The sequence below is a fragment of the Ursus maritimus genome, unplaced genomic scaffold (assembly GCF_017311325.1).
Source record: "Ursus maritimus isolate PB19 unplaced genomic scaffold, ASM1731132v1 scaffold_24, whole genome shotgun sequence".
Taxonomy (NCBI): domain Eukaryota; kingdom Metazoa; phylum Chordata; class Mammalia; order Carnivora; family Ursidae; genus Ursus; species Ursus maritimus.
In genome coordinates this window covers 35892576-35919710 of record NW_024424897.1, presented here as the reverse complement: position 1 = coordinate 35919710, position 27135 = coordinate 35892576, and the positions used below count along the sequence as shown (strand labels likewise).

The following is a 27135-nucleotide window of genomic DNA, read 5'->3' as shown; positions in this document are numbered from 1 at the left end:
ATCTTCTGGGGTGGGTGCCAAAAGGAAGCTGCCGAGTTGAGAGAGGCGACCACTGATCAGCGCTGTGAAGCTATCAAAGGAGCGTCCAGGACCCACCCATTCTTTATGTGTGAGAAGAATAAAAGAACACGGGTACACCCATCATTTCAGTTTAAAAAGCAAGGTTCGATCTCCACTTTCCACTAACCAACATGCCGGTTTTTCAAACGGAGGGACAACGCTTTGCCGCTCGGCCTCCAGCCGGGTTCTCGGGAGGGCCTTGCCAGAGAATGAATAAGCTCGCCTGAGCCGCCCAGGCAACCCCAGAGCTAGAATCGCGCTCGGAGGACCCCTAGCTGCGGTCAGGCCACGTGACGAGGGCGCGCCGCATTTCCCCCCTCCCCGGGGAGCGGAGGGTCACGTGGGCGCACGGCTCCGCCCCGCCGCCCAGTCTGCGGCGTGGAGGGGCTGGCGTTTGCCCCGGAAGTGGCTGTCTTCAGCTGACAGCTGCTTGTAAGGTGGCGGCGGCGGGCCCGGAGCAAGATGGCGCTGCGGCCGGGAGCTGGAGCTGGCGGCGGCGGGGCCGCGGGAGCCGGCGCTGGGTCTGCCGGGGGAGGCAGGTGGGTGTGCAGAGCCGGGCCAGGCCCCAGGGTTGGCCCCGCCGGGGCGAGGGCTGTGTGGCGGTTATGGCGGTTTTCACTCGCTTCGACCCCTTTTCCTTTGGCACTGGTTTACGGGAGAAGGGGGTCCTCCGGGGACCTAGGCCGAGGGGGCGGGGGGACCCCGGCGCCCGACTCCTGTCTCCCAGGCTCACGGGCCGAGCAGCGAGCGAGAGCGTCCCAGTGCGGGGAGGAGAGGAGGAAAAGGAGCAGGAGGTGAGGGTCCGCTTGGCTGGGCTGGCCCCCGACCGGGGCTGGGGAGAGCAGGAACCCCAACGCCTCGCTTCCAGCCCGGGCTGGCTCCGAGCGACCAGACTTCCCTTTCCTAGGGCTTTCTGGTTTTGACCGGGGTTAGGGTAGTGAAGGCTCTGAAAAATCTCACAAAACTGAACAGCTGTTTCCAAGATGTGCGTGTGTGTACTATTTGTCTTCCCCGTTTAGAATGCCCTGTCCTTTTATCACCTTAACAACACACGAGAAACAGCAGGAAATGCTGAAGACCTTTGAATTAATAAATAGAGCTCTTGTAGACGTAACTCATAAGACTTGTCTCCTTATTAAAATCAAATCACTATTAAACAACAGTTACGCAGTTATTAGAACAAAGCTTCCAGACTTTTACTTAGTCCTTAAATAAATCTCTCCTCTGTCATGTAAAAATTGCCTGTGGTTCTCATATCCAGAATGATAAAGGAGAAGAACGTCTGCAACTTGACGAGTTCGTCGTTTAAGGAAATCCTTTGTTCGGGGAAGTTTTCACCCCACTTCTATAATAATGACCTAGTCCGAGTTTGTTTTGTTAACCGACTCATAGTGCATACACATTAGAAGATAAAATTAGCTTTTTATCTTCAGCATCCTAAATTATTTTTGGAAAGCAAGGTGTTAGTGTTTGGTAGGCAGTGTTTTAGCTTTGGAGTCAGGAACACTAAGAAGTGTCAAGTATTTAAAGTTATCACCTCCTGCAGGTGCTTATATATATGCTAGGAAAAGAGGGCAGTGGCTGTTGAATGAACCACCTGCGTGCAGCCCCATTTTCCATTTCTTCTACACATCTTTTATTTTAGATTTAAAACTTTTGTTTTCTAATCTACACTGTTTCATTAGCATCTTTCATGAATACTTGATGTAAGTCAGTTTTTGGCTGCAGAAGACAATCTTTTCTATATGTGATGACAGTTTCTGATATGTTCTTGAGTGGTATTAATTTAATCAAGTATATGATTAATCATGGCACTAAGTTCTGGAAAAATATAAACTTAATTTGGTATTTTAGGCCTATGGGTTTTCTTTTGGTTGGTTTGGTTTCTGTTTTGTGTGTGTGTGTGTGTGTGTGTGTGTGTGTAGGGCCTCATGTGAAGAAAGTTGAATGCATCATCCCCCCTTAGTTTATAGTGTTTTAATGTCACCAGTCCACAAACACTCATTTTTAAAAATAAGTATGGCCTGAATTGTGATAGAAGTTAGAATGATTGATTTTAAAATTTCTTTCATCTATAAAGGTTGGAGTAACATCGAATTCTAAAACTGTAGAGGACAGGGACACCTGGGTGGCTCAGCTGGATAGCAGCTGCCTTTGGCTCAGGGCTTGATCCCAGGGTCCTGGGATTCAGTCCTGCCTCAGGCTCCCCGCTCTGCAGGAGCCTGCTTCTCCCTCTGCCTGCTGCTCCCCCTGCTTATGTGCTCACCCATGCTCTGACAAATAAATAAAATCTTAAAAAATGAATAAATAAAACTCTAGAGGATATATGGGAGAGAAAAGTGGTTTAAATGTTCCTTACCTTGCAAAATGTATGGTATATGTTACATATATTGGAAACTTTCTGAGGCCAAAAAGCTGTATGCTCAATAAAGAAAGAATATTACAGTTTTTAGAGAGCAGCGGTGAGGGCTGAGTTTATTTAATAAGGAAGTTAACATTATGATAGCCTAAGTGTATTTTAAGGGAAAAGAAAAAGAGCCAGGCAACCTTTCTCAGCTTTTAAAGGAGAAAATCCGGGAACTATAAGGTACCATATTTCTTAGGTACTTGTTTCTGTTCTGAGAGACTAAACAAAAAGCAATGGCATTTTCCAACTTCATTAACATTAGCCTATTTTTGATTGGTATCATCGTTGGGCTACTTTAGAATAAATGGTAGAGTTATATAAAGGACAAAATTTACCCAAGAGATGAGAAGTATAATTTTTTTTAAAGACAGGTACAGCGGAGAGAAAGATCTTGATTAGTCTGTAGCCTTCTGGGATATTATCATTTGTGAGCTTGTCTATGTTTTTCCTTCTCTTTTACAAGCTCCTTAAGGACTTCCTCATCTTTTCATCTTCCACTGCTTTTAGTACATAGAAACATAGTAACATAGAAAACATTCTGTAAATATTTGTGGATTTAGGCTACATTGAAAGCAAAGGAGGTATTTCAGCTGGGCCTCATTTGGAGGAGAGGAAGGGGTCAAGGGATTGTCATAAGAAATGTGAATGCATACTGAACACTAAGGGAACAGCAAGTAAGGCCAGATGGATTGTGGGAGACGAGTTTTGTAAGATAAAACTGAAAAAGTTATGCTAAAACTGGAGGGGGCCTTGGATATAAAGTAAGGAAATTGAGGTTAAGGGGGAATGATTATGATACCAGGAGTGGTCTTATCAAATGGTCCTTTAGGAAGATGCATCTCACCTGTGCTCTGTATTAGGCGTTTGCGAGGCTGGAGGCGGAGGTTTTGCTGGAGTCCTTGCCTGGGGAGGGAAGGTTAGTAGCAAAGGTAACTGAAAGGGAAGGATGAATGGGATAGGCATGTGACAAGTAGACCTCCTGGTTCTGCTTTCTTACTTGGGTATTGGTAAGAAATAGTGGTTTTACCTTTGAAATTAAATCGCTGGTCATCTTGCTGCCCAGTTTATAGGTTTTGGGTTTTTGAGGTTTTTTGTTTTTTGATGTTTTTTTTTTTGCCAAACTTTTGCTGTCTTACAAGTGTCTTAGCTGCTTGTCTACCCAGTCTTGAAGCATGTTGTTGTTAGTTGTCTAAGCATTCCAGAGAATCATGAATGGTACATAAGTCACTAAAGAGTTTGGGTTGCTAAGTAATTACTGGAGTAAGTGATTTTGTCAGTAATGTTCTTAATTTAGTTTTTACTGGTTTTCAAGGTAACCTTTATACATCCTATACATTTATTCTTGTCTATTTGGTTATCTTAGTTGGGACCTTGGCAAACTTGCCGTTCTGTGTCCTCATTTGACAGAGGGGGAACTAGGACAGGGTGGTGAAGGGGTTTGCATAGAAGTTTACAGTTAATTTATAGCTGAACTGGAAAAAAGAAAATATAACTTGAGTTTCTAGTTTGTACTTAGCCACTAAGCCATATTGGTAATTGTAATCTTTAAGACTGATTTGGAGAAGTCTGGACAAGTTGATTATTTAAATGCATTACTCCTAAGTTTATAAATCTTAGTATGTGTGAGTAGCTTTTTTAAAAAGCGATAGTACCAAATTTCAACTTGCAGTTTAAACATCTTATCCGGGTAACGCACAGTTTAGCTAATATATCTTGTGTGCAGTTCAGAAAAGCTGTTCACTATTCAAGCCTCTCTTTGTGTGTGGGACTGCTTGCGGTAGAATTTGCTAACAGTTCAAATCCTCTACAAAGCTGTAAATCACATATAACTAGCTATCCAGCTAGAATTTGTAAACCACAAATTTTTTTTTTAAGATTTTATTTATTCATTTGACAGAGAGAGAGCCAGCGAGAGAAGGAACACAAGCAGAGGGAGTGGGAGAGGAAGAAGCAGGCTCCCAGGGGAGGAGCCCGATGTGGGGTTCGATCCCAGGACTCCAGGATCACGCCCTGAGCTGAAGGCAGACGCCTAACGACTGAGCCACCCAGGCGCCCCCAAAATTTTTTTAAATTAAAAATATTAATAGAGCTAAAAGACTCTAATGTTTGGTGTTTAGCCTTTTTCCTGGAAAGGAAGTAATATACAATAGAAAAATGCAAGGACACATAAATTTGGCATATAATTCTGGATTTCACTAGATTCTTTAAAGATTATCCGAAACCCCCTTCAGATCCTTGACTCCCAAATCGAGTCTTTCCCACTCAGACTTTTTCTTCCTTGAATTGTCCCATTTTCTTTCCCTCCAGCCTCATAGAAAGAAGTCCCTCTTCCTTTTCAAAGCAGGTCTCTTTTGCTACCTTCCTGTGTTAATCTCATTCCCCAAAAAACTTTGTTTTATCAATTTCTAAGTATATCTTTTCTATCCTAAACCTTTCTCCCTACAGGTCCAAGAGTTTCTCTTCCTCTTGACACTGCTTACTCAAAGATGAGCATTTTTGGAAGCAGTGAGCTTTTTTGTTGATCTTCATTCTGATCACCTTTTCTACATCATTAGATACTGGTAACTACTTCCTTCTTTCTGAAATGTGGTCCTTCCTTAGTTATCACTCAATTATAATTAACTCCCTTGGTTTTCAGTGACCATTCCTTACTCAGTTTTTACCATAAGAATTCTCCAAGTTGCCCTTTGGTGTCTTCTCCCTGTATATGCACATTCCCTTAGCGATTTCATTCACAACAAGGGCATAATTTTTTTGTTTTGTTTTGTTACCTTTATTTAAAAGAGTCTAGCTAGGGGCGCCTGGGTGGCTCAGTCTGTTAAGCATCTGCCTTCGGCTTGGGTCATCATCCCAGGATCCTGGGATCGAATACTGCATCAGGCTTCCCGCTCAGCAGGGAGCCTGCTTCCCCGTCTTCCTCTGCCTGCTGTTCCTCCTGCTTGTGCTCGCTCGCTCTCTCTCAAATAAATAAAATCTTAAAAAAAAAAAACAAAAAACCCTACCTAGATTGATCTAGGCCCTTCTCCTTAGCTTGAGTTACTTTTCTGATTGCCTGCTAGTTTGCTCTTTGAGGAGCAATCTTCCTCCTTTCTCTCCAAACCTATTCAAGGGTTCCTTCTTTTAGGAAACAGTATCACCATCCTTGCCATTGCTCGGGCTCAAAATCTCAGCGTGATCTTTAGCCCTTTCTGCTTCTTTACTGCTTTTCCCCCATCCTGGCAATTGCCAAGTCCTCTTGATTCTTCCTTTTGAGTAGCTTTCATTCACCTCTTCTTTTCTAGTCCCACCACCCTGCTTATGGCCATTTTCATCTCTTATTAAGACTATTGTGGTAGTTTCTTAGCTGGTTCTTTTTGCTTTAAATATTCTCTGCTTTACCATGTTCCTAGAAAAACCTAAACCGCATTTCTGATTATTTCACATTCCTACTTAGAACCTCTGACATCAGGGAAATGCAGATTCAAATCACAGTAAGCTAATACTTCATACCCCTTAGTATAACTATTATTAAAAAAAACACCCCACAAAATAACAAGTGTTGGTGAGGTTGTGCAGAAATTGGAACCCCATGCGTTGCTAGTGAGAATGTAAAATGGTGCCACGGTTGTTGAAAACAGTTTGGCAGTTTCTCAGAAAATAAGCACACAATTACTATATGACCCAGCAATTCCACTCCGAGGTGTGTGTGTGTGTGTGTGTGTATGTGTATGTATGTATGTGTATGTATAAATCCATCCAAAAGAATTGACAGGGAGACTCAAACAGACACATGTATACCAACGTTCATAGCAGCATTATCCACAACAGCCAAAAGGTAGAAACAACACACGTATCCTTCAACAGTTGAGTGGGTAAACAAAATGTGGTACATACATACAAGGGAGTATTTATTATTCAGCCATAAAAAGGAAAGAAATGCTGATACTGGCTACTGAAAACACTATGTCAAGTGAAATCAGCCACATACAGGCAGGACAAGTATCGTATGATTCCACTTAATCTGAGGTAGCTAGAATAGGCAAATTCATAGAGACAAAAAGTAGTGGCCACCAGGGGCTGGGGGAGGGGTGATGGGGACTTATTCTTTAGTGGGTATAGAGTCTTTATTAGGGATGATGAAAAAGTCCGGAAATGGGTCGTGGCGATAGTTGTACAACATCGTGAGTGAACGTGACACTACAAACTATACACTTATAACTGGTTAAAATGGTAAAACTTTGTTACGTGTATTTTACCGCAATGAACAATCTCTGCCTTCATATAGTATTCAGAGGAAAATCAGAGGTCCTCCACAGTCTGCTTCTCTAATCCTCTATCTTATAGTCAGCCTTAAATCATTTCTCTAACACACAGCTCTGGCCTCAGGGCTTTCACTCAAACTGCAGTGTGACTCTTTGAGGTTCAGCTAAAAACAGATGTTCACAAAACGCCCTGAGCTGTAACCCATCAAATTAATCTTCTTCTTTTCATCTGTTAGTATTCTGGACCTCTCGCAGCACTTAGCACGTCCTGCCTGGTATTAGAGTTTGTTGCCCGCATGCATGCCTCCAGCAGGACTGTGAGCTGATCCAGTTCCTCCATGTAGTAGGGACTCAGTCCGTGTTCGCTGAATTGAATCTCATCCAGCCTCCTCATTTTATGGATGGAGAAATTGGAATCCAGGGAAGCCACGCAGGGACAGGACCAGGACTAGCTTCAAGGTCTTCTGTTTTCCAGTTCAAAAATTTTCTCCCTACGCTAACATGCTGTCATGCAGCCTATGGACATTCAGTCTGTGTTGATACTGAGGATTGTACTACAGGACAAATGGCAGGACTCTGTCTACAGTTCTTTTGTTTATGTAAAACAATTACATATTTTATTTGAAATCTTGGTGTATATTAAGATCCTGATAGTTTTCTTTCTGTTTTCAGCTTCATGTTTCCGGTTGCAGGTGGAATGAGACCCCCTCAAGGTATGTGAAAGCTGAAGTTTTAAAGTTTTCACTTTCATGTTTCTGAACTTGGGAATTAAGTGGATAAAAAAAGTCTTGTTGCTGTCAAATAGAGTAAAGTTTTTCTACAGTCTTGAACTTATACATATGCCAGCTATTCTTCAAATTTCTCAAAAATTGTATAATTCTAGACGGTTAGCTCCGCAGGGCAGAAGCTATGTCTGCCTTAAGCTCGTTGGTACCTGCAGTACCCAGCATACTGATAGAAAATTATAGGGTCTCTGTGGGTGTTCGTTGAATGAGTAAATGAACTTCTTTAATTATTCTATACTGCCATGTTTTCTCTATGTGAATTTGGTCTTATGTATGTAAGAGATCATATATTCTCATGCAGTATAAATTATTTTTTAAGTCTCCGTTTTATTCTTTTCAATTTCTTTACTGGGTATATCCCTTCTCTCTGTTTCAGACAAGGGCCTACCAATATCAGTTCTAGCTGTGTCTTTAGAGCAACCGTATGAAGGGGTCCAATCTTGACTCATGCTGCTGTGCCACTGGGACACAGCATTGAAGAAAGAATATGTCTGCCTTTCTCTTCTTCCTGCTCATACCCTCTTCATTGTACCCCTGACACATCTCAATCTGCTTCTGAAAACTGGCCCTTCTCACAAAGCCAGTGTTGATTGCTTATGGTAGAATTGCTAGAGAAACAGAGACTCCCAGGTCACCAGTAGAGATGAAAGATAAAGAGCAGCTCAGTAGCAGGTGGTCAGTGGCTCATACTGACTTTGTCTCCATTTGTAATCAGTGATGGAGGTTGCATTTCAGGTAAATTTTTCCAAGGGTCGGTTGTATTATTTTCATTGTGCTGACATTTATGCATTATGTAAGCTATCTGTAATTAGATGTGTCCCAGATTTAGATTGAATGGTTTGAGATCTTTTGTTCTTTAGGAAGGCGTTATAGAGTTATTCATTATTGTGGCTCAAGATTTTGCATTTTTTAAAACTTTCAAGTAAAAATCTGCATATAGAGCAAGAAGAGAGCCCAAACGGTTGTATGATATTTTTTCTTCCGGAATTTGGAATTGTTTTTGAGATTTTTTTTCTTTTTACAAAGTATGTTAGCATGGACTTTTTGATCCTCAGAAGGCTTTAAATTATGCATGGATTATTTCTGAAAGCATATACAAGAAGCTGACAGCAAGAGTAGCCACAAGATCATGAGTAGGTAAGCAGGAGACAAGAGAGAGATGAGGGTTTTCACTGTGTATACTTTCATGCCTTTAAACGTTGTAGTAAGTACCTGAGTTACCCATTCCAGAATTGCATAAAACGAATCCAAATGAACAAAACTTTAGGTCCAAAGGGGCAAGAGGAAAACATGTGAAGTTCCATGAGGGCAGGGACCTGGTTTTATTGACTACCATGTCCCTAGAATGGTGCCTGACAAGGAGTAGGCCCTCACATGTTTGAATAAATGATTGAATGAATAAATGAATGCTATTACTAATGTTACTTGTAAATATGGATGTTCACGCTTCTGAAATTAAACTGTGTATAAATAACCTTTAAAGTACACAGAACCCACAAGGAAACGCGGTATACTTTACCAGACTTTTAATTTTTTTTAATCAAAATTTTTTTCTCCTTTATTTACTTATGTATGTATGTATGTTAGTTACCGTACAGTACATCATTAGTTTTTGATGTAATGTTCCATAATTTGATGCCCAGTGCTCTTTGCAATACGTGCCCTCCTTAATACCCATCACCATGCTAACCCATTTGATTAAAAGCTCCTTATAGTAGAACCAACATAGATGTAATAAAAGTGCAGAATTAGGGTGAAGTTTGTGTTCAGGCCATGGAGGGATTTTGTTTTGTTCACAGTTGTGTACCAAATACGTGCCTAACATATAGTAGGCACTTAGTATTTATTAAATTCCTGAAGGTATATATCTTTAGTCTCCTCCACTCTTTGGAATACTTCATTGGAAGAGTTTGGGAGTTACTTTAATCTAAATCCAGTTTTCATGATAGTTCTCCTGCCATTGCATTATATGCTTTCCATGCTGATGGCTATTTAGTGGTAAATGTTATATTAACTATTCATCTAAGGAAAGAGAAGAGGAATATCATTTCTTCTTCAATATCATTACTTCATATTAGGTATTGACCAGTTTTACAAATCAACCGAGGCACAGAAGTTAAGCAAGTCCCAGAGGTACTAAGTGACATTTCTCGTTGGCATCCACAGTTCATGCTATTAGTATATATGTTATTGTATAGTTAGTTATATGCCGCTGCATAAAAAATATCCCAAAACTTAAAAAATACACATTTTATTATTTCACATTGTATCCACGGATCAGGTATCTGGGTGTGGCTTCACTGGGTGGTTTTGGCTCAGGACCAAAGAAATTGCAGTAAAGGTGTCAACCAGGGCTGCAGGCATCTTAAGTTTTGTTAGGTCTGGGTGGTCTGTTTCCAAGATGGCTCGCACATACAGATGACAAAGTTGTGCTGCTTTTTGGCAAGAGGTTTCAGTCCCATGCCACATGGATTCTCCAGAGGATGGCTTAAGTATTCTTATGCTGTGGCAGTAGCTTTCCCCAGAGCAAGCGATGGAAGAGAGCAAGGAGGAAGCTGCAGTGGCTTCTAAGAACCAGTCTTGGAAGTTACACGTGGTCATTTCCACCACACCCTGTTGGTTATACTGGTCAGCCCTATTCAGTGTGAGGGGAATGAGTACCAAGAGGCGGAGATTGCTGGGATCCATCTTGAAGGCCAAATATCACAATTAGGCCATCCTGTTCATTTCTTAAGAATGCACAAAAATTCTGTAGAAAAGCTATTTTCTTTGCTTTACAGATGAAGTTTTATAACTTGCCCAAGATCACATAGCTAAGTAACTGATGGAATTGGAATCTTACTCAAGTCTGTCTCACTCCACGGCCTGTGCTTTTTCCACTAAACTGTGCTGCCTCCCAAGTAACAAGTCCTTCATGTACTTATGGTTTTCAGAAGATAAACTTTAAAATACATTGACTTTAGGGGCGCCAGGGTGGCTCAGTTGGTTAAGCATCTGATTCTTGATTATGGCTCGGGTCATGATCTTGGGATTGTCAGGTCAGTCTCCACGTTGGGCTCTGCACTGGGTGTGGAGCCCGCTTGGGGTTCTCTCTCCCTGTGCCCCTCCCAAGCTCGCATGCACGCGCACACTCTCTCTCAAAAAAAATTTATTTTAAATAAAAAATAAATACATTGACTTTAATGACACCTTTGTTTTTCAGCAGGACTGATGCCGATGCAGCAGCAAGGATTTCCCATGGTCTCTGTCATGCAGCCTAATATGCAAGGCATGATAGGAATGAATTACAGTTCTCAAATGTCCCAAGGACCTATTGCCATGCAGGTACTTGCCTCTTTAACCAATTGTTTACAAAGTTATGGTTTGTTGTTACGTGTTACATACTAAGAGCTACATACTAGGAGCTTAATGTTATATTTGGAAATAAATGTCCGCATCTTAGGTGGCTTCCTTCAAAATAAAATAAAGATATGTTCATAAGAGTGGGGGGAAAAAACAAGATAAATCATATAAGGAAAATCTGGTGACTACTTTATTTGATTACTCGCTTAGAAGAATTTTAGAATGACATCTTGGAAAGTTCAGGGACCTGATGCCATGAAGAAGCATTGTTAGAAGTAACATTGTTCTCATGAAAGGAGCTGTGTCATTTTTTGGAAGATTTAGAGCCTTCTTTGTATTGAATTATGTAATCTCCATAACTTTTTAAAGAGGTAGTGTCTCCATTTTTCTGAGAAGGAATCTGCAGGTTTGTGAGGATGCCCACAGAGCGTAGGAAGCCAGGATTTGAACCTAATTTTTGAATAAGTCTGTTTTATCCAAATTATACATTGACTTCTCTCTCAATTGAATAGTTTAAAGCAGTGGAATGACAATCAGATTTGTATTTCAGAAAGATCATCCTGACTGCTAAGTAGAGAAGGATGGAGGTGGAGAGGAGGGCAAAAGTAGATAGAAGGAGAATCATTAAAGGGTGATATAGTGAGAGCAGGTGAGATGTTGACTGATTAAAGCAAATAATGTTACATTTTAATTTTAGAATTGGTGAATGAAATTGATAGTATCAGAATTTAGTAAGCACTGCCTAAGATAAGATGGGATTCTTCCATTTTGGATCTCTCTGTAAATTATCTTCTCTATGATATCCATTTAAACCAAGTAGCCAAATAAACTGAATCCAGGAGTCAGATCTTTGAATGGCTGAATCCAAAGTGTTATAGTATTTTTTTCTAAATAAACATATTAGGGGTGCCTGGGTGGCACAGTTGGTTAAGTGCCCAACTCTTGGTTTCTGCTCAGGTCATGATCTCAGAGTCATGGAATCCAGCCCTACGCTGGGCTCCATGCTCAACACGGAGTGTGCTTGAGCTCTCTCTCTCTCCCTCTGCCCCTCCCCCCTCACTGTCTCTTTAAAATGAATAAATAAATCTTTAAAATAAATGTATTCCTTCACAAATAAGCCAGAACCAAAAGAGTTTCCATACTGTAAATAAATATTGTAATGGCATATATTTTGTTTTTGCTAATTTAAAATTTTCTGTTTGTATGTTTTATCATGTATACAATATATTAGTACAGTAACACATATATAATTTATAAATAAGTAATATTCAGCATTTACAATCAGAATTTAAGTTGGGGGCGCCTGGGTAGCGCAGTCATTAAGCGTCTGCCTTCGGCTCAGGGCGTGATCCCGGCGTTCCGGGATCGAGTCCCACATCGGGCTCCTCCGCTGGGAGCCTGCTTCTTCCTCTCCCACTCCCCTGCTGTGTTCCTTCTCTCGCTGACTGTCTCTCTGTCACATAAATAAATAAAATCTTAAAAAAAAAAAAGAATTTAAGTTGAAACTATTGTGTTGAAGTTATATAAGCAAATAAAGCTTATGTGTTGTGTGTAAAGATTTAGGAGAACTTCCAGAATCATTCTTTATTCATCTCCAGTAAAGAAATGGGACTAAATTGAGCTTTTGTAAGTTTTAAATCATGTTACTCAGCTTTTGCTAGGTCATGTTTCATAAACAGCAATCCCAAAATCTCTGACTTACAAAAACAAAGGTTTATTTCTCATTTGTGGTACGTGTCCTTTGTGGGTTGGCTGTGACTCCGATCCATGTTCTCTTTATCCTGAGACCCTTACCCAGGACATCCCAGAATTGACATAGGGAAAAGAGATGGCCAAACCCTGTTACAACTTTTAAAGCTTCTTCTCAGAGGTAGCATTTATCGGTTACTTCTACTCACTGAAGTAATATGGCCAAACGAACAGCAGTAGGGGAAGAATATACCAGGAAGAATGTACATCACATAGGATTGTATAATCTTAAACACAGCAAATAGCTGGAAACAATCTACCATAGAATGCAATGTTGTTGTTGTTTATTGAAGTATAGTTAACATACAGTGTTATATTAGTTTCAGGTGTACAATGTAATGATTAATCAATTCTATGCATTACTCAGCGCTTATCAAGATAAGTATACTCTTGATCCCCTTTTATCACACCTCCTTCCATCCACATCCACATGGCACACACTAGTTCTCTTAAGTGTCTGTTTTTTGGTTTCTCTCTCTCTCTCTCTCTCTTTTTTTTTTTTTTTGGTGGTTCCCTTGTTTTGTTTCTTAAATTCCACATATGGGTGAAATCATATGGTATTTGTCTTTCTCTGAGTGACTTATTTCACTTAGCATTATACTCTCTAGGGACTATCTGTGTCATGGCAAATGGCAAGATCTCATTCTTTTTTATGGCTGAGTTATACTCCATTATATACATCTTCTTGAGCCATTCATCTTTGGATAAACACTTGGTTTGCTTCCATATCTTGGCTATTGTAAATAATATGGCAATAAACAGAGGGGTGCGTAGTGTTTTCATTTTCTTTTATTGTTGTTAGAGATTTTAATTATTTATTTGAGAGAGAGATAGCACGAGCACGAGTTAGGGACAGAGGGAGAGGGAGAGGGGGAAGCAGACTCCCCCTTGAGCAAGGAACCTGATGCGGGGCTCAATCTCAGGACCCTGAGATGGTGACCTGAGCGGAAGGCAGACTCTTAACTGACTGAGCCACCCAGGTGCCCCTTATTTTCATTTTCTTTGGGTAAATACCCAATAGTGGAATTACTAGATCATATGGTAATTCTATTTTTAATTTTTTGAGAAACCTCCCTACTGTTTTCCAGTGACTGTAGCAATTTCAATTCCACCAAAGGTGCATGAGGATTCCTTTTTCTCCACATCCTTGCCAACACTTGTTATTTCTTGTGTTTTTTATTTTAGCCATTCTGACTGGTGTGAGGTGATAGCATCGTAGTTTTGATTTGCATGTCTTTGATGATGACTGATGTTGAGCATCTTTTCATGTGCCTGTTGGCCGTCTGATGTCTTCCTTGGAAAAATGTCTATTCAGGTCCCATTTTTAATCACCTTGTTTGTGTTTTTGGTGTTGAATTATATATATCAGATAGATACTGAATTATTCTGGATATTACCCCCTTATCAGACGTATTATTTGCAAATACCTTCTCCCATTCAGTAGGTTGCCTTTTCGTTTTGTTGATGATTTCCTTTGTTGTGCACAAGCTTTTTATTTTTGTGTAGTCCCGAGAGTTTAATTTTGCGTTTGTTTCCCTTCTCTGAGGAGACATAGCTAGAAAAATATTTCAGTGGCCAATGTCAAAGAAATTACTGCCTGTGTTTTCTTCTAGGAGTTTTATAATTTCAGGTCTCACATTTAGGTCTTTAATCCGTTTTGAGTTTATTTTTGTGTGTGGTGAAAGAAGGTGGTCCAGTTTCATTATTTTGCATGTAGGTGTCCAGTGTTCCTAGCCCATTTTATATTCTTGCCTCTTTTATTGTAGATTAATTGACTATGTAAGCGTGGATTTATTTCTAGGCTCTCTATCTTGTTCCATTGATCTGTGTGTCTGTTTTTGTGCCAGTACCATATTGCTGGTTTTTCTTTTTAGATTTTATTTATTAGAAAGAGAGAGCATGAGCAGGGGAAGGGGCAGAGGGAGAGGAAGAAGCAGACTCCCCACCAAGCAGGGAGCCCGATGCCAGGCTCGATCCCAGGACCTTGAGATCATGACCTGAGCAGAAGGTAGACGCTTAACCGACTGAGCCTCCCAGGGCCCCAGTACCATATTGTTTTGATTACTACAACTTTGTAGTATATCTTGAAATCTGGGATTGTGATACCTCCAGCTTTCTCAAGATTGCTTTGACTATTCAAGCTCTTTTGTGGTTCCATACAAATTTTAGTATTATTTGTTCTAGTTCTGTGAAAAATGTTATTGGTATTTTGATAGGGATTGCATTAAATCTGTAGGTTGCTTTGGGTAGTATGAATATTTTAACAGTATTTTTCCAGTCCATGAGTATGGACTGTCTTTCCATTTGTGTCATCTTCAGTCTCTTTCATCAATATACAGTTTTCAGAGTATAGGTCTTTATACTCCTTGGTTCAATTTATTCCTAGGTGAGACTTCTGGTGTAATTGTAAATGGGATTGTTTTCTTAATTTCTCTTTCTGCTACTTCCATTATTAGTGTATAGAATTGCAACAGATTTCTGTATATTAGTTCTGTATCCTGAAACTTTACTGAATTCATTTATCAATTTTAATAGTCTTTTGGTAGAGTCTTTATGGTTTCCTATTTATAGTATCATGTCATCTGCAAATACTGACAGTTTTACTTCTTATCATTTAGGATGCCTTTTATTTCTTTATCTTGTCTGATGGCTGTGGCTGACTTCCAGTACTATGTTGAAAAAAAGTGGTGGGAATGGATATCCTTGTCTTGTTCCTAGTGTTAGAGGAAAAGCTCTCAGCCTTTCACTATAGAGTATAATGTTAGCTGTGAGTTTTTATATATGGCTTTTAGTATATTGAGGTATGTTCCCTCTAAACCCATTTTGTTGAGTTTTTAATCATGAATGGATTGTATTTTGTCAAATGCTTTGTCCACATCTGAAATTATCACACAGTTTTTATCCTTCTCTTGTTAATGTGATATATCAATGCTGATTGCCAATATTGAGCCACTCACCCTTGCATTCCTGAATAAATCCCACTTGATCATGGTGAATGATTTTTTTAATGTATTGTTGGATTTGGTTTGCTAATATTTTGTTGAGGATTTTTACATCTATGTTTCTCAGAGATACTGGCCTATAGTTTTCTTTTTTTGTAGTGTCTGTCTGGTTTTGGTATCGGGGTAATGCTGGCCTCATGAAGTGAATTTGGAAGCTTTCATTCCTGTTCTATTTTTTGGAATAGTTTGAGAAGACTAGACATTAACTTTTCTTTAAATGTTTGGTAGAATTCGCCTGTGAAAGCATCTGGTCCTGGACTTTTGTTTTTTGGGAATTTTTGATTACTGAGTCAGTTTCATTGCTAGTAATCAGTATAATCAGAAATTTTCTATTTCTTCCTCATTCAGTTTTAGAATGTTACATATTCCTAGGAATTTATCCATTTTTTTCTAGGTTGTTGAGTTTGTTGGTATATAATTTGTATTATCTTATAATCCTTTGTATTTCTGTGGTATTTGTTATTTCTCCTTCTTCATTTCTGGTTTTATTTGAGTCCTTTTCTCTTGATGAGTCTGGCTAAAGGTTTATCAATTTTCTTTTTCTTTACAAAGAACCAACTTCTAGTGTTATTTTTTTGTTTTCTTAGTGTCTATTTCATTTATTTCTGCTGCAATCTTTATTATTTCCTTCCTTCTACTGGCTTTGGGCTTTTTTTCCCCCTAGTTCCTTCAGGTGTAAGATTAGGTTCATTGTTTGAGATTTTTCTGAGGTAGGACTGTATTGCTATAATCTTCCCTCATAGAACAGCTTTTGTTGCATCTCAAATATTTTGGGCCATTATGTTTTCATTTTCATTTGTCTCCATGTATTTTGAGACTTCCTCTTTGATTTCTTGGTCGACCCATTCATTGTTCAGTAGCATGTTATTTGTATTCTTCCAGATATTTTCTTGTGGTTGATTTCTGGTTTCATACTGTTGTAGCTGGAAAAAATGCATAATATGATTTCAGTTTTTTAAAATTTATTGAGACTTGTGGACTAAGATGTCATTTATCCTGGAGAATGTTGCATGTGCACTTGAAAAAAATGTGTAGTCCACTATGGGGTGGAGTGGTCTGAATATATCTGTTAGGTCCATCTGGTCTAATGTGTCATTCGGACATGTTTGGATGACCTCTCCATTGATGTAAGCGGAGTGTTAAAGTCTCTTACTATTATTGTATTACTGTCAATTTTTCTCTTTATGTCTGTTAATATTTGCTTTATGTATTTAGGTGGTCCTATATTGGGTGTATAGATATTGATAATTGTTGTATCCTCTTGTCCTTTTGTCTCTTGTTATAGTCTGTTTTAATGTCCATTTTGTCTGATGTAAGTATTGCTACCCTAGCTTTCTTTTCACTTCTGTTTGCACGGTAAATGGTTTTACATCCCTTATTATCTCAATCTGCATGTGTCTTCAGCTCTGAAGCGAGTCTTTTGTAGGCAGCATATAGATGGGTCTTGTTTTTTTTATCCATTCTGTCACCTTATGTCTTTGGATTTGAACGTTTAGTCCATTTACATTTAAAGTAATTATTGAGGGGCATCTGGCTGGCTCATTCAGTAAAACATGCAACTTTTGATCTCCGGGTCATGAGTTCGAGCCCCACTTTGGTCATAGAGCTTACTTTAAAGAAAATTAAAATTAAAACAAATCTTTTAAATAAAGTAGTTATTGATGATCATGATCAAGTAACCACTTGTTACTTCTTTATGGTTGTTTTTGTCATTCTTTTGTGTTCCTTCGTGTCTTGCTGTCTTTCCTTGTGGTTTGATGGCTTTCTTTAGTATTATGTTTGAATTCCTCTCTCTTTATTTTTTCTATCCATTACAGGTTTTTGATTTGTAGTTACCATTAGGTTCATGTATAACTTCTTATGCATGTAGCAGTCTATTAAGTTGATGGTCACTTAAGTTTGAACTCATTCTAATAGCACTAAATTTTTACTCCCTGCCCCCATATTTTATGTATATGATGTCATACTTTACATCCTTCTATTTTACAAATCACTTGGCTGCTTTTTATAGATAGAATTGGTTTTACTACTTTTGTGCTTTAATCTACATGCTGGTTTTATAAGTGATTAATCTACTTTTATGTGTAAGTATTGCTACCCTGATGTGTAAGTATTGCTACCCTAGCTTTCTTTTCACTTCTGTTTGCACGGTAAATGTTTTTACATCCCTTATTATCTCAATCTGCATGTGTCTTCAGCTCTGAAGCGAGTCTTTTGTAGGCAGCATATAGATGGGTCTTGTTTTTTTTATCCATTATGTCACCTTATGTCTTTGGTCACCAAAGACATAAGGTGACATTATATGTTTGCATTTACCTGTGAAATTTTTTCCTTTCATCATTTTCTTACTCCTGATTATGGCCTTTTCTTACCAAAGAATTCCCTTTAACATTTCTTGTAAGGATGGTTTAGTGATGAACTCCTCTAACTTTTTTATGTTTGGGAAACTCTTTATCGCTCCTATTATGAATGATAACCTTACAGGGTAGAGTATTCTTGTTTGCAGGATTTTTTCTTTCAGCACTTTGAATATATCATGCCACTGCCTTCTGGCCTGCAAAGTGTCTCCTGAAAAATCAGCTGATAGCTTTATGGGGTTTCCCTTGTATATAACTGTTCTTTTCTCTTGCTGCTTTTAAAATTCTCTCTTTATCACTACTTTTTAATTATTGTGTGTCTTGATGAGGACCTCCTTGGGTTTATCTTTTTGGGGGCTCTCTGACTCCTGGATCTGGATGTCTGTTTCCTTCCCCAGGTTAGGGAAGTTTTCAGCTATTATTTCTTTAAGTTTTCTTCCCTCTTCTTTCTGTCTTCTTCTGGGATTCCCTATAAAGTAAACATTATTATGCTTGGTGATACCACAGAGTTTCTTTGACCTGCTCTCATTTATTATTACTCTTTTTGTTGTCGTTGCTCTTGAGCTTGGTTGCATTTCATTAAGCTGTCTTCCAGATTGCTGATGCATTCCTCTGCTTCCTCTAATCTGTTGTTGATTCCCCCTAGTGTATTTTTAAATTTTAGTTGTTGAATTTTTTAGCCCTGACTGGCTCTTTTTAATATTTTCTTTCTCTTTGTTGATGGTCTCACTGAGATCCTCCACTGTTTTCTCAAGTTGGTGAGTATCTTTGTGACCATTACTTTGAATTCTTTATCAGGCATATTGCTTAGCTCCATTTCATTTAGCTCCCCTCCTACCCTTTTTGATGTGGTCTTAATTAGCTGTGGAAGGTCTATTCTGCCGGTTTTCAGGTTGTTTTCAGTGTTAGTCACATAGATGTAGTTCCTGTCTCAATGTGTCCATGGGAGGAGGTGAGCTCAGGATCCTCCTACTCTGCCATCTTCCCCAAACTACCCCCATTCTGTTTCTGTTTTTGCTTTTGTTTTCTTAAGTAGGCTGTATACCCAACATGGGGCTTGAACTCATGACCTGAGATCAAGAGTTGCATGGTCTGCCAGTTGAGCTAGCCAGGTGCCCCCTGTTTTTTTGGTAGTAGCTGTTGTAATGGATGTGAGGTAGTATCTCATTGTAGTTTTAATTTGCATTTCTCTAATGAAGGGTGTTGAGTATCTTCTCATGTAATTATTGGCCATTTGTGTATCTTCTTTGGGGAAATGTTTATTGAAGTCTGTCCGTTTTTGAATTGGGTTTTTTGTCATTGAATTGTAAGAGTTCTCTGTATAGTTTAGATATTAATCCCTTATCAGATGTATGATTTGCAAATATTTTCTTCCATTCCGTGGGCTCCCTTTTTACTCTGTGGATAGTGTTTCTTGATGTACAAATTTTTAAGGTTTTCATGAAGTCCGAGTTTGGTGTTTTTTTTTGTTTCTTTGTTTTTTGTTTTTGTTTTTTTTTAATATTTGGTAGAATTCACCAGCAAAGCCATCAGGTGCAGGACTTTTCTTGTTGGGAGATTTTGGTTACTGACTAAATCAATGTGGCTATATGACAAGTCTTCCCATGTCATTCTTCTTTTCAAAATTATTTTAACTATTCTAGTTCTTCTATCTTTCCATATAAGTTTTAGAATAATGTTGTCTATATCTATGAAAAATCTTACTGGAGTTTTGATAGGAATTATGGTAAGCCTTTTTATCAATTTGGGGGAAATTGACATCTTTAATTTGTGGATTCTTGCAATACATGAGCATGGTATGTCTCTCCATTTAGGTCTTTGATTTCTGTCATCAGCATTGTATGGTTTTCAGCATAGAAGTTCTTTAAATGTTTTGTTAGATTTATATCTAGGCATTTCATTCTTTTGAGTAATGTAAATGGCATTGTTGTTTTTATTTCAGTGTCCTGTTCATTGCTAGTATATAGAAATGATTGATTTGGGTATGTTTGTTTTGTAACGTGCAACCTTGGTGAACTCACTTATTCTAGGAATTTTTTTTTTATAGATTCCTAAGGATTTTCTATGAAGATAGTCATATCCTTTTATTGGATTTTAACCTACCGTATTTGCTTCATATTTTTAAAAGAATAGAACAAAACAGTTATAATTCCATTCTTCTACTTCCCCAGAGATGGTTATCACTATCAAGAATTCAGTGCTTATTGTTTTCGTATGTATTCTTCTTACACTTCTACTATTTTACATGTTTGAATATTTATGGACATTATATATTTTCTAGGGTTTGTACTTTTCTGCATTTGATTTTTTTATTCGACATTGTTTCTCCCCTAGATTTATCCCTGTTATAGAGTGAAGCCAAATTTGTTCATATAGCTGCTGTGTAGTATTCCGATGCATGGGTGTATGTATACTTATGTTGGTAGACATTTATATTGCTTCCAAATTTTGTTATTTGTTCCAGTTTTATTGATTTCTAAAAGTTCATTGTATATTCTGGATTCTTGCCTTTGTGGTTTTTGTGTTGTCAGTATTTCCTCCTATACTTTGGTTTGTCTTTTAATTTTGGTGGTGGTGTCCTGTGTTGAAAAAGTTAAGTCAGATGGATAAATCATTTCTACTATTTGAGTTTTGTGTCTCATTAGACATAGTCCTACTCTGAGATCATAATATTATTCTCCTATATTTTCTTATTAAACCTACGTGGAATTGTTCTTTGGCATCAGTGTGAGTCTAAAGTTCTAATTTTATTATTTTCCATTTGACTAGCCAGTTGTCTCCAAATCATTTATCAATATCCCATTCTTTCCTCATTGATTTCTAAGATTATACTATCCAATTTCTTTTGCTTTGGGTTAGTTTCTGAGCTCTTCTATTTATCTCATTGCTGTTTCTGTCTATCCCTGCATCAGTAACTATCTTAGTCTCCTAATTTTTCTAGCCTAAGATAAGCCTTGATATCTGCTAGTGTGGATCTTCTTTGTTCTTCTTTTAAAGAATTTTAGCTATTCATGGTTCTTTCCTCTTCAGTATAAATTTTAAGATAAGCTTGTCAAATTCCACATAAAATCTGTTGGGATTTTGGTTGAAATTGATATTTTTACTTTTTTAATCTGTCCTGTCTCTCCAGTTACTCAAATCTTTAGTAACCTTCAATATTCTTCATCTAGGGAGTGAACTTCTTTATCTTTAGTGTTTTTAGCAGTTTATTGGATATATCAGATTTCTGAGTTATTTGTCATGTCATCCACCTGGTATATAACTGGAGATCAGTATTCTTTAACCTTTTGGTGTATCTAGATTTCAAAAAAATGTATTAAGAATCTGTATAAATGTGGGGCGCCTGGGTGGCACAGCGGTTAAGCGTCTGCCTTCGGCTCAGGGCGTGATCCCGGCGTTACGGGATCGAGCCCCACATCAGGCTCCTCCGCTATGAGCCTGCTTCTTCCTCTCCCACTCCCCCTGCCTGTGTTCCCTCTCTCGCTGGCTGTCTCTATCTCTGTCGAATAAATAAATAAAATCTTGAAAAGAAAGAAAAAGAATCTGTATAAATGTATAAGCTAACTTTTCAGTAGTAGGAGAAAGACAAAATATCATCTAGCAAGTTTGAATCTTCCTGAAGAACAGAATTTTGTAAATAGGAAGACAATGTGCGTAAAAATGCCTGTACTTTTTTCATTCTTTATTACTTTTGTGAAATATCTGGTCTTTTGGCCTATATGAGTTGAGTGAGGTTTTTTTGCATTTTATGTGCCTTGGGTAAACTAAGAATTTAAAAAGGAACTTAATCCCTCACAAGAAAGAAATGGTGATTATGTGATGTGATGGAGTTGTTAGTTAATGCTGTGGTATTAATCATTTTGCGGTATGTAAGTGTATTACATTAACACGTCGCATACCTTAAAATTAGCATTATGTCAGCTGTATGTCAGTCTGGAAAGCTGGAAAAAAAATAGGGAATTGATTGAGTTATTATATTTAAATAGAGCTGGAAAAAAAATAAATGTAATCCTAGGACTACAGTGCTAATTTTTAGCAGCAAGAGAACCACACTATGACTAAAAGTAAGTATATATTAAAACTCCCACCCAAGATTTAGAATAGAAAGTGTTAGTAATTAAGCAATATGAATTATTTGTAACTCCCATTGTAAGGTCCTAAAACTATTCATAAGCCTTCCAAGCTGCTACTATTCATTGAGCAGGTATATGACTGAGCAGATGAATAGACACAGAACACATTGAAATTGTTTTTAAGTCTAAATCTGTGGTAGTTGTTGGTAATTGGAGAGGCAGCGTAGCCTAATGGTGGAGAACCTGGACTTTGGAACCAGACACTGCCTGGTTCTCATACTGGCTCTGCCACTTACCGGCAATAGGTAAGGTAGTTAACTATTTTTGTACTTCAATTTCCTCATCTGTAAAATGAGAATAATAGTAGTGCCTACTGCATAGGTTTGTTATAAAAAGTCTATTAATATATGTAAAGTCTTTAGAAAATTCCCTGGGACATATGAGGAGGTTCATAAGCGTTATTATTAAGGTATTCTTATTGATCATTATCAGAAATATCTCTAATTCTAAGGATCTTACATATATTGAGAATAATGTATGTAAGTGCCTCATTCTAGAGTTGGCATATGGCATGAACACAATAAAACGATACCTGTATTATAACCATGAAGTGTTCATTTTTCTTATCTAATTGCCTGCAGAATCTTACTTTGTTCCAGGAAAAAAAAGGGAGGGGGGATCATCATTGTTTTTGAGAGTGTATTACTTTGTTGTCCGTATAATTTTTAATAATTATAATAACGGCTCTTTACTCATATATGCTACACAGTGTTCCGGGTGCTTTACCCACATTATATTATTTCTAGGCCTTAAAACAATCCTCCACTGTTTCAATGAGGTACACTTTTTTCAAGGTTCAGAACGAGGGGATATTTTTGATAATTTCTAAGAGGAACTTTTTTTTTTTTTGAGGGAAACACTAACGTGATTTGATTTCTTCAACAAACATTTTTAGATTAAAATCAAGATCTTAGTATTGTTAAAAAAACAAACTTCATTAAAAATGAATTGCTGAGGGGCGCCCGGCTGGCTCAGTCAGTGGAGCATGTGACTCGTGATCTCGGGGTTGTGAGTTCCAGCCTCTTGGGTATCAAGATTACTTAAAGGTAAAGAACCTTTAAAAAAAAAATGATGAAAATCTGACTATATTAATTCCCATAGTGGTAATATAATCTTTACCTTAAAGTAATTTAAATTTTGGTAGTTTATATTAACCAAGTTTGTATAAGCAGGGGAGTTAAGCTTTATTACAAACACATCCTTCATCCACTCTAACTGAAAGTAGCCATCCTGGAATAATGGACTAGGCAGTTTGGGCGACTAAAGTAGCTGGATGCATGTATTCAGGTTTTTGAAGGAAGAGAGAGGATAAAAGGTTTAGAAGAAGCAAGGAGGAATATTCCCCTTATTTACAGGAAATGTGGAAGAGAAGCAGCAGTCTCCAGATGAGAGCGCTTCCGGAGACAGCCGGCTTTCAGTTAGGGAACAGAAGGGAGGCCTGTCAGGGAGAAGGCTGAGGAGTAGAAGAATTTCCATTCAGTGTAAATTAGCCATTATCATCATTATCAGTGTCATCATCATCATCATTATTAACGTTAGATTTTGTGATTAGCTATTGTGTAATACTGTTCTTACTTCTGGATGCTTGAATAAACTTTATACCGTGGTATTGCTATATCACTTATTGCTGATTAAATATATTTTATTTTCTGTAAAAGTTTGGGTATCAGGCCTGTGATAATAAGCATCAAATTATTCATTATCCTATCATACTTATTGGAAAAGATGTTTAATCTCATTTTTGGAATAACTACCATATGCCAGGCTCTTATCTGTTGCTGGAGATACAAAGACATGTAAGATATGATACCGCTTCTCAAAGAGTGTGGGTTAGTGAGCTCACCAGAATATACCCCGTATGTGCGCATGTGCTTCGAAGCATACGCACCTCTCGCTGTTAGCAGTGGTCACCTCTCAGACAAGGAAATGAAAAGGGTGACATAGTAAGGGGAGCTTTCCATGTTTAGCCTGTGTTTTTTGACTCTGTTATTTTTTTTTTAATTCTATAGCTCATTAATAAAAACACTAAGTAAGAATTCATGGAAGTCATAGTTTTTCTCTGTAACAATTAGAAGGAGGAATTGTGTTTTTTAAGCCTTTTGTTTCTTTCAGGCAGGGATACCAATGGGACCAATGCAAGCAGCAGGAATGCCTTACCTGGGACAAGCACCTTTCCTGGGAATGCGTCCTCCGGGCCCACAGTACACTCCAGACATGCAGAAGCAGTTTGCTGAAGAGCAGCAGTAAGAGACCTCAGGAGTCAAGCATAAAGATGCATGATAGCTGCTATTTTAAGAGTGGTCAAATGTTCTTTCATGCAGATTTGAAGCCAGTACAGTCATGTTGCCTTTAAGATACTTGGCAATACAATTTTCTGTATAAGTTTTAAGCAAGAATGGACCTTACGGACCCTCTAATTCAACCCTTTAATTTTTACATTTAGGGAAAGTGCAGTCCAGAGGATGAAGTGGCTTGTCAGTCCAGGTTACACAGTTACTAGCAAAGCCTGGACCCAAATGTAGGCCTCCTGATGCCCCAAGCATTGCTCTTTCTCCTGTACAACACTGCCTTCCCAAGTCAGTTTCTTTTTTGTCTACCTCCCTGTCTGTTTTTTGAGATTATTTTTGAATGCAAAAGGTTTTCTCTTTCTCTTGCAAATTAGACAAGAAATAAATTCATATCTATAATTTAGGTAAATCTTTTTTTGGACTCATTTCATATATTTTGAAACTAATATAATAGGGAAATAGTATTGTCATAAGAAAATTAAGTATAATTAGCGGTGAGGTTTTTAGTTCTAGAAATGTAAGGTGATATTGCTAAAACTATTAGAAGTATGAATATAACACAGTTTACTCATTTCATTTATTTTGGAATTAATATAATGGGGAAATAGTATTGTTATAAAAAATCAGATATAATTAGCAGTGAGGTTTTTAGTTCTAGAAGTGTAAGGTGATATTGCTGAAACTATTAGAAATATGAATATGACACAGTTGATAATCTCTGAAGCTAGTTCTTTACTAGATTGTTTTGCCTTCAGAAAACGATTTGAACAGCAGCAGAAGCTCTTAGAAGAAGAAAGAAAAAGACGCCAGTTTGAGGAGCAGAAGCAAAAGCTCAGACTTCTGAGTAGTGTGAAACCTAAGGTAATGTCTTCCACCCCCGCAGCACACATACACCCTGCGTGTGCCTCTCACTCATTCAGTGGATTATGTCACTTGGGCACCAGCCCAGGCTCAGGCTGTGGTTGATTCATTTGGGCCTATCCAAGTCTAAAAGTGAAGAATTCTTCTTTTCCTGTAAGACACTGTACTGTTGAACGGAATGGGAGATTAACCATCATCTTCTCAATTCTTTTTTACTACCATTGGTATGTTTGCCATCTTTCCTTGGGAAGATTAATAATTGATCTGAATATTAATTAATATAGGATACTTAATATCAGTTGTGTCCTGAAGTGTTTATAAATGAACCCTTTAATATTTTTGTGTTTTATACAGTGTCATTTGATGCCTTTGGTGTACTTATACACTTAGCAGTGTTTTTCTGACTTGGAGAATTCCCTATCCAAAGTACGTGGTAAAAATATAGAAAACAGACCAATATCTGTACTTTCAATTTGGGAGGATCTAGGATGAAGTGAGCCATACGTGAAGATATATCCATATATCTCTTGTCTCTTAGACAGGAGAGAAGAGCAGAGATGATGCTTTGGAAGCCATAAAAGGAAACTTGGATGGATTTTCCAGAGATGCTAAGATGCACCCTACTCCTGCATCACACCCTAAGAAACCAGGTGAAGTTTAATTTAAAATTTTCCTTTCGTCGGAAGGTTATTTCTTGTGTGTTTAATTGACCACTGCGTGTGTGTGGAGAGTCAGTGCTTATCTCATCCTTCTAGCTGAGAAAGACTTGGATGTTTTAAAATTTTCAGGAGGTTAAGAATAACATATCATTAATAGACGAAGAGTTGTTGACTCATTCAGCCAACCAAGTACTCTTTTCTCCTGGCATAGATTACGTTGATAAATGTTATCTTAGACCCTTGTATTGTAGAAGCTTTTATAGGTGAGATCAGTGGGGAATAATCTAATATTGGCACAGTGACCAGTTCTTGACTTTCTGGGACAGCTTTAACTCTGTCCTATTAAATTCACTTGTTAGATTATATACTGATTCTCATTCCACGTGTGCCCCAAAGTAAACTACATAGCAAGCTTGAAAAGAGAATGGATATAGCAGTCAGATTGGGTTCAGAAAGGAAAAACATAAATAAAAATGAAAATTATAAGCGGAATACTTAGGAAGTAATTGAAAAATAGATATTGGAATGTGAAACCAGACCCTGCATGGAACTTAGAAGAAGGGAGAAAGCAGAGATGAATGGTCATCGTTAGGGCAAACACTGTTCTGTCCGTATAGAATGCCGTTTTCGGACAACTAGGTGTAGTTTAACAACCTCGTTGTTAAATAATAAATTGTTCTTTTGATGTTTAAGTGGTCTCATGAGTTCAGTCAACATGCATGCATCAGCTGTTTCTAGTTAACTGCTTTGTGCTTATCCAAAAAAAGATTTTTTGAAACAAGCCCAAGAAGTTTCCAGAGCTTCTCCAGTTGAGGACTTACACCTAGGCCTAAAGTACATAAAAAGAGTTTTCAGCCGTTTACCCACCAAAGGCATCCCTTAATCCCCCTGCTCCTACTGACTATTCACCTTGAACTATGAATTATACAACCTATCACATAATTTTATATTTCTTCTTAATCATACATATCACTGTGAGAGTTTGTAAGCCAAAATATATATAACACATAGATTAACATAACTACAAATATAAAGAAACAGGGCTTTAGCATTTGCAGCCTTATTGCTGGTAAATAGGGTCCATTTAAAAAACACTCATAGTAGCTCTCAGTTTTCCATTATTACTAGTTTCTACGAGTGCTGGTCTGAGAACCCAGATTGAGAACTTAAATCCACACTCTCGTAACCATTTTTAGAAGGGGTTGGAATTCACTGGGTCATGGCTTTTTTTTTTTTTTTTTAACAAAATTA

The 27135-nt window shown here is 38.1% G+C and overlaps 1 protein-coding gene across 8 annotated transcripts in view; it reads left to right on the top strand.

Moving 5' to 3' along the window:
* The first annotated feature begins 500 nt into the window (after positions 1–500).
* The window catches only part of SYNRG (synergin gamma), an 85839-nt gene continuing 59204 nt past the window's right edge, over positions 501–27135 (top strand). For 6 of the 8 annotated variants that reach the window (XM_040640962.1, XM_040640965.1, XM_040640966.1 and 3 more), the window contains exons 1-6: positions 508–599; positions 7381–7421; positions 10696–10817; positions 24189–24319; positions 25120–25225; positions 25764–25875. In XM_040640962.1, coding sequence (XP_040496896.1) covers positions 523–599; positions 7381–7421; positions 10696–10817; positions 24189–24319; positions 25120–25225; positions 25764–25875 — 589 coding nt within the window. In that variant the 5' untranslated portion in view covers positions 508–522. Of the gene's footprint in view, positions 600–7380; positions 7422–10695; positions 10818–24188; positions 24320–25119; positions 25226–25763; positions 25876–27135 lie in introns of all 8 variants that reach the window. The other 2 variants (XM_040640963.1, XM_040640960.1) reach the window with 1 other exon arrangement.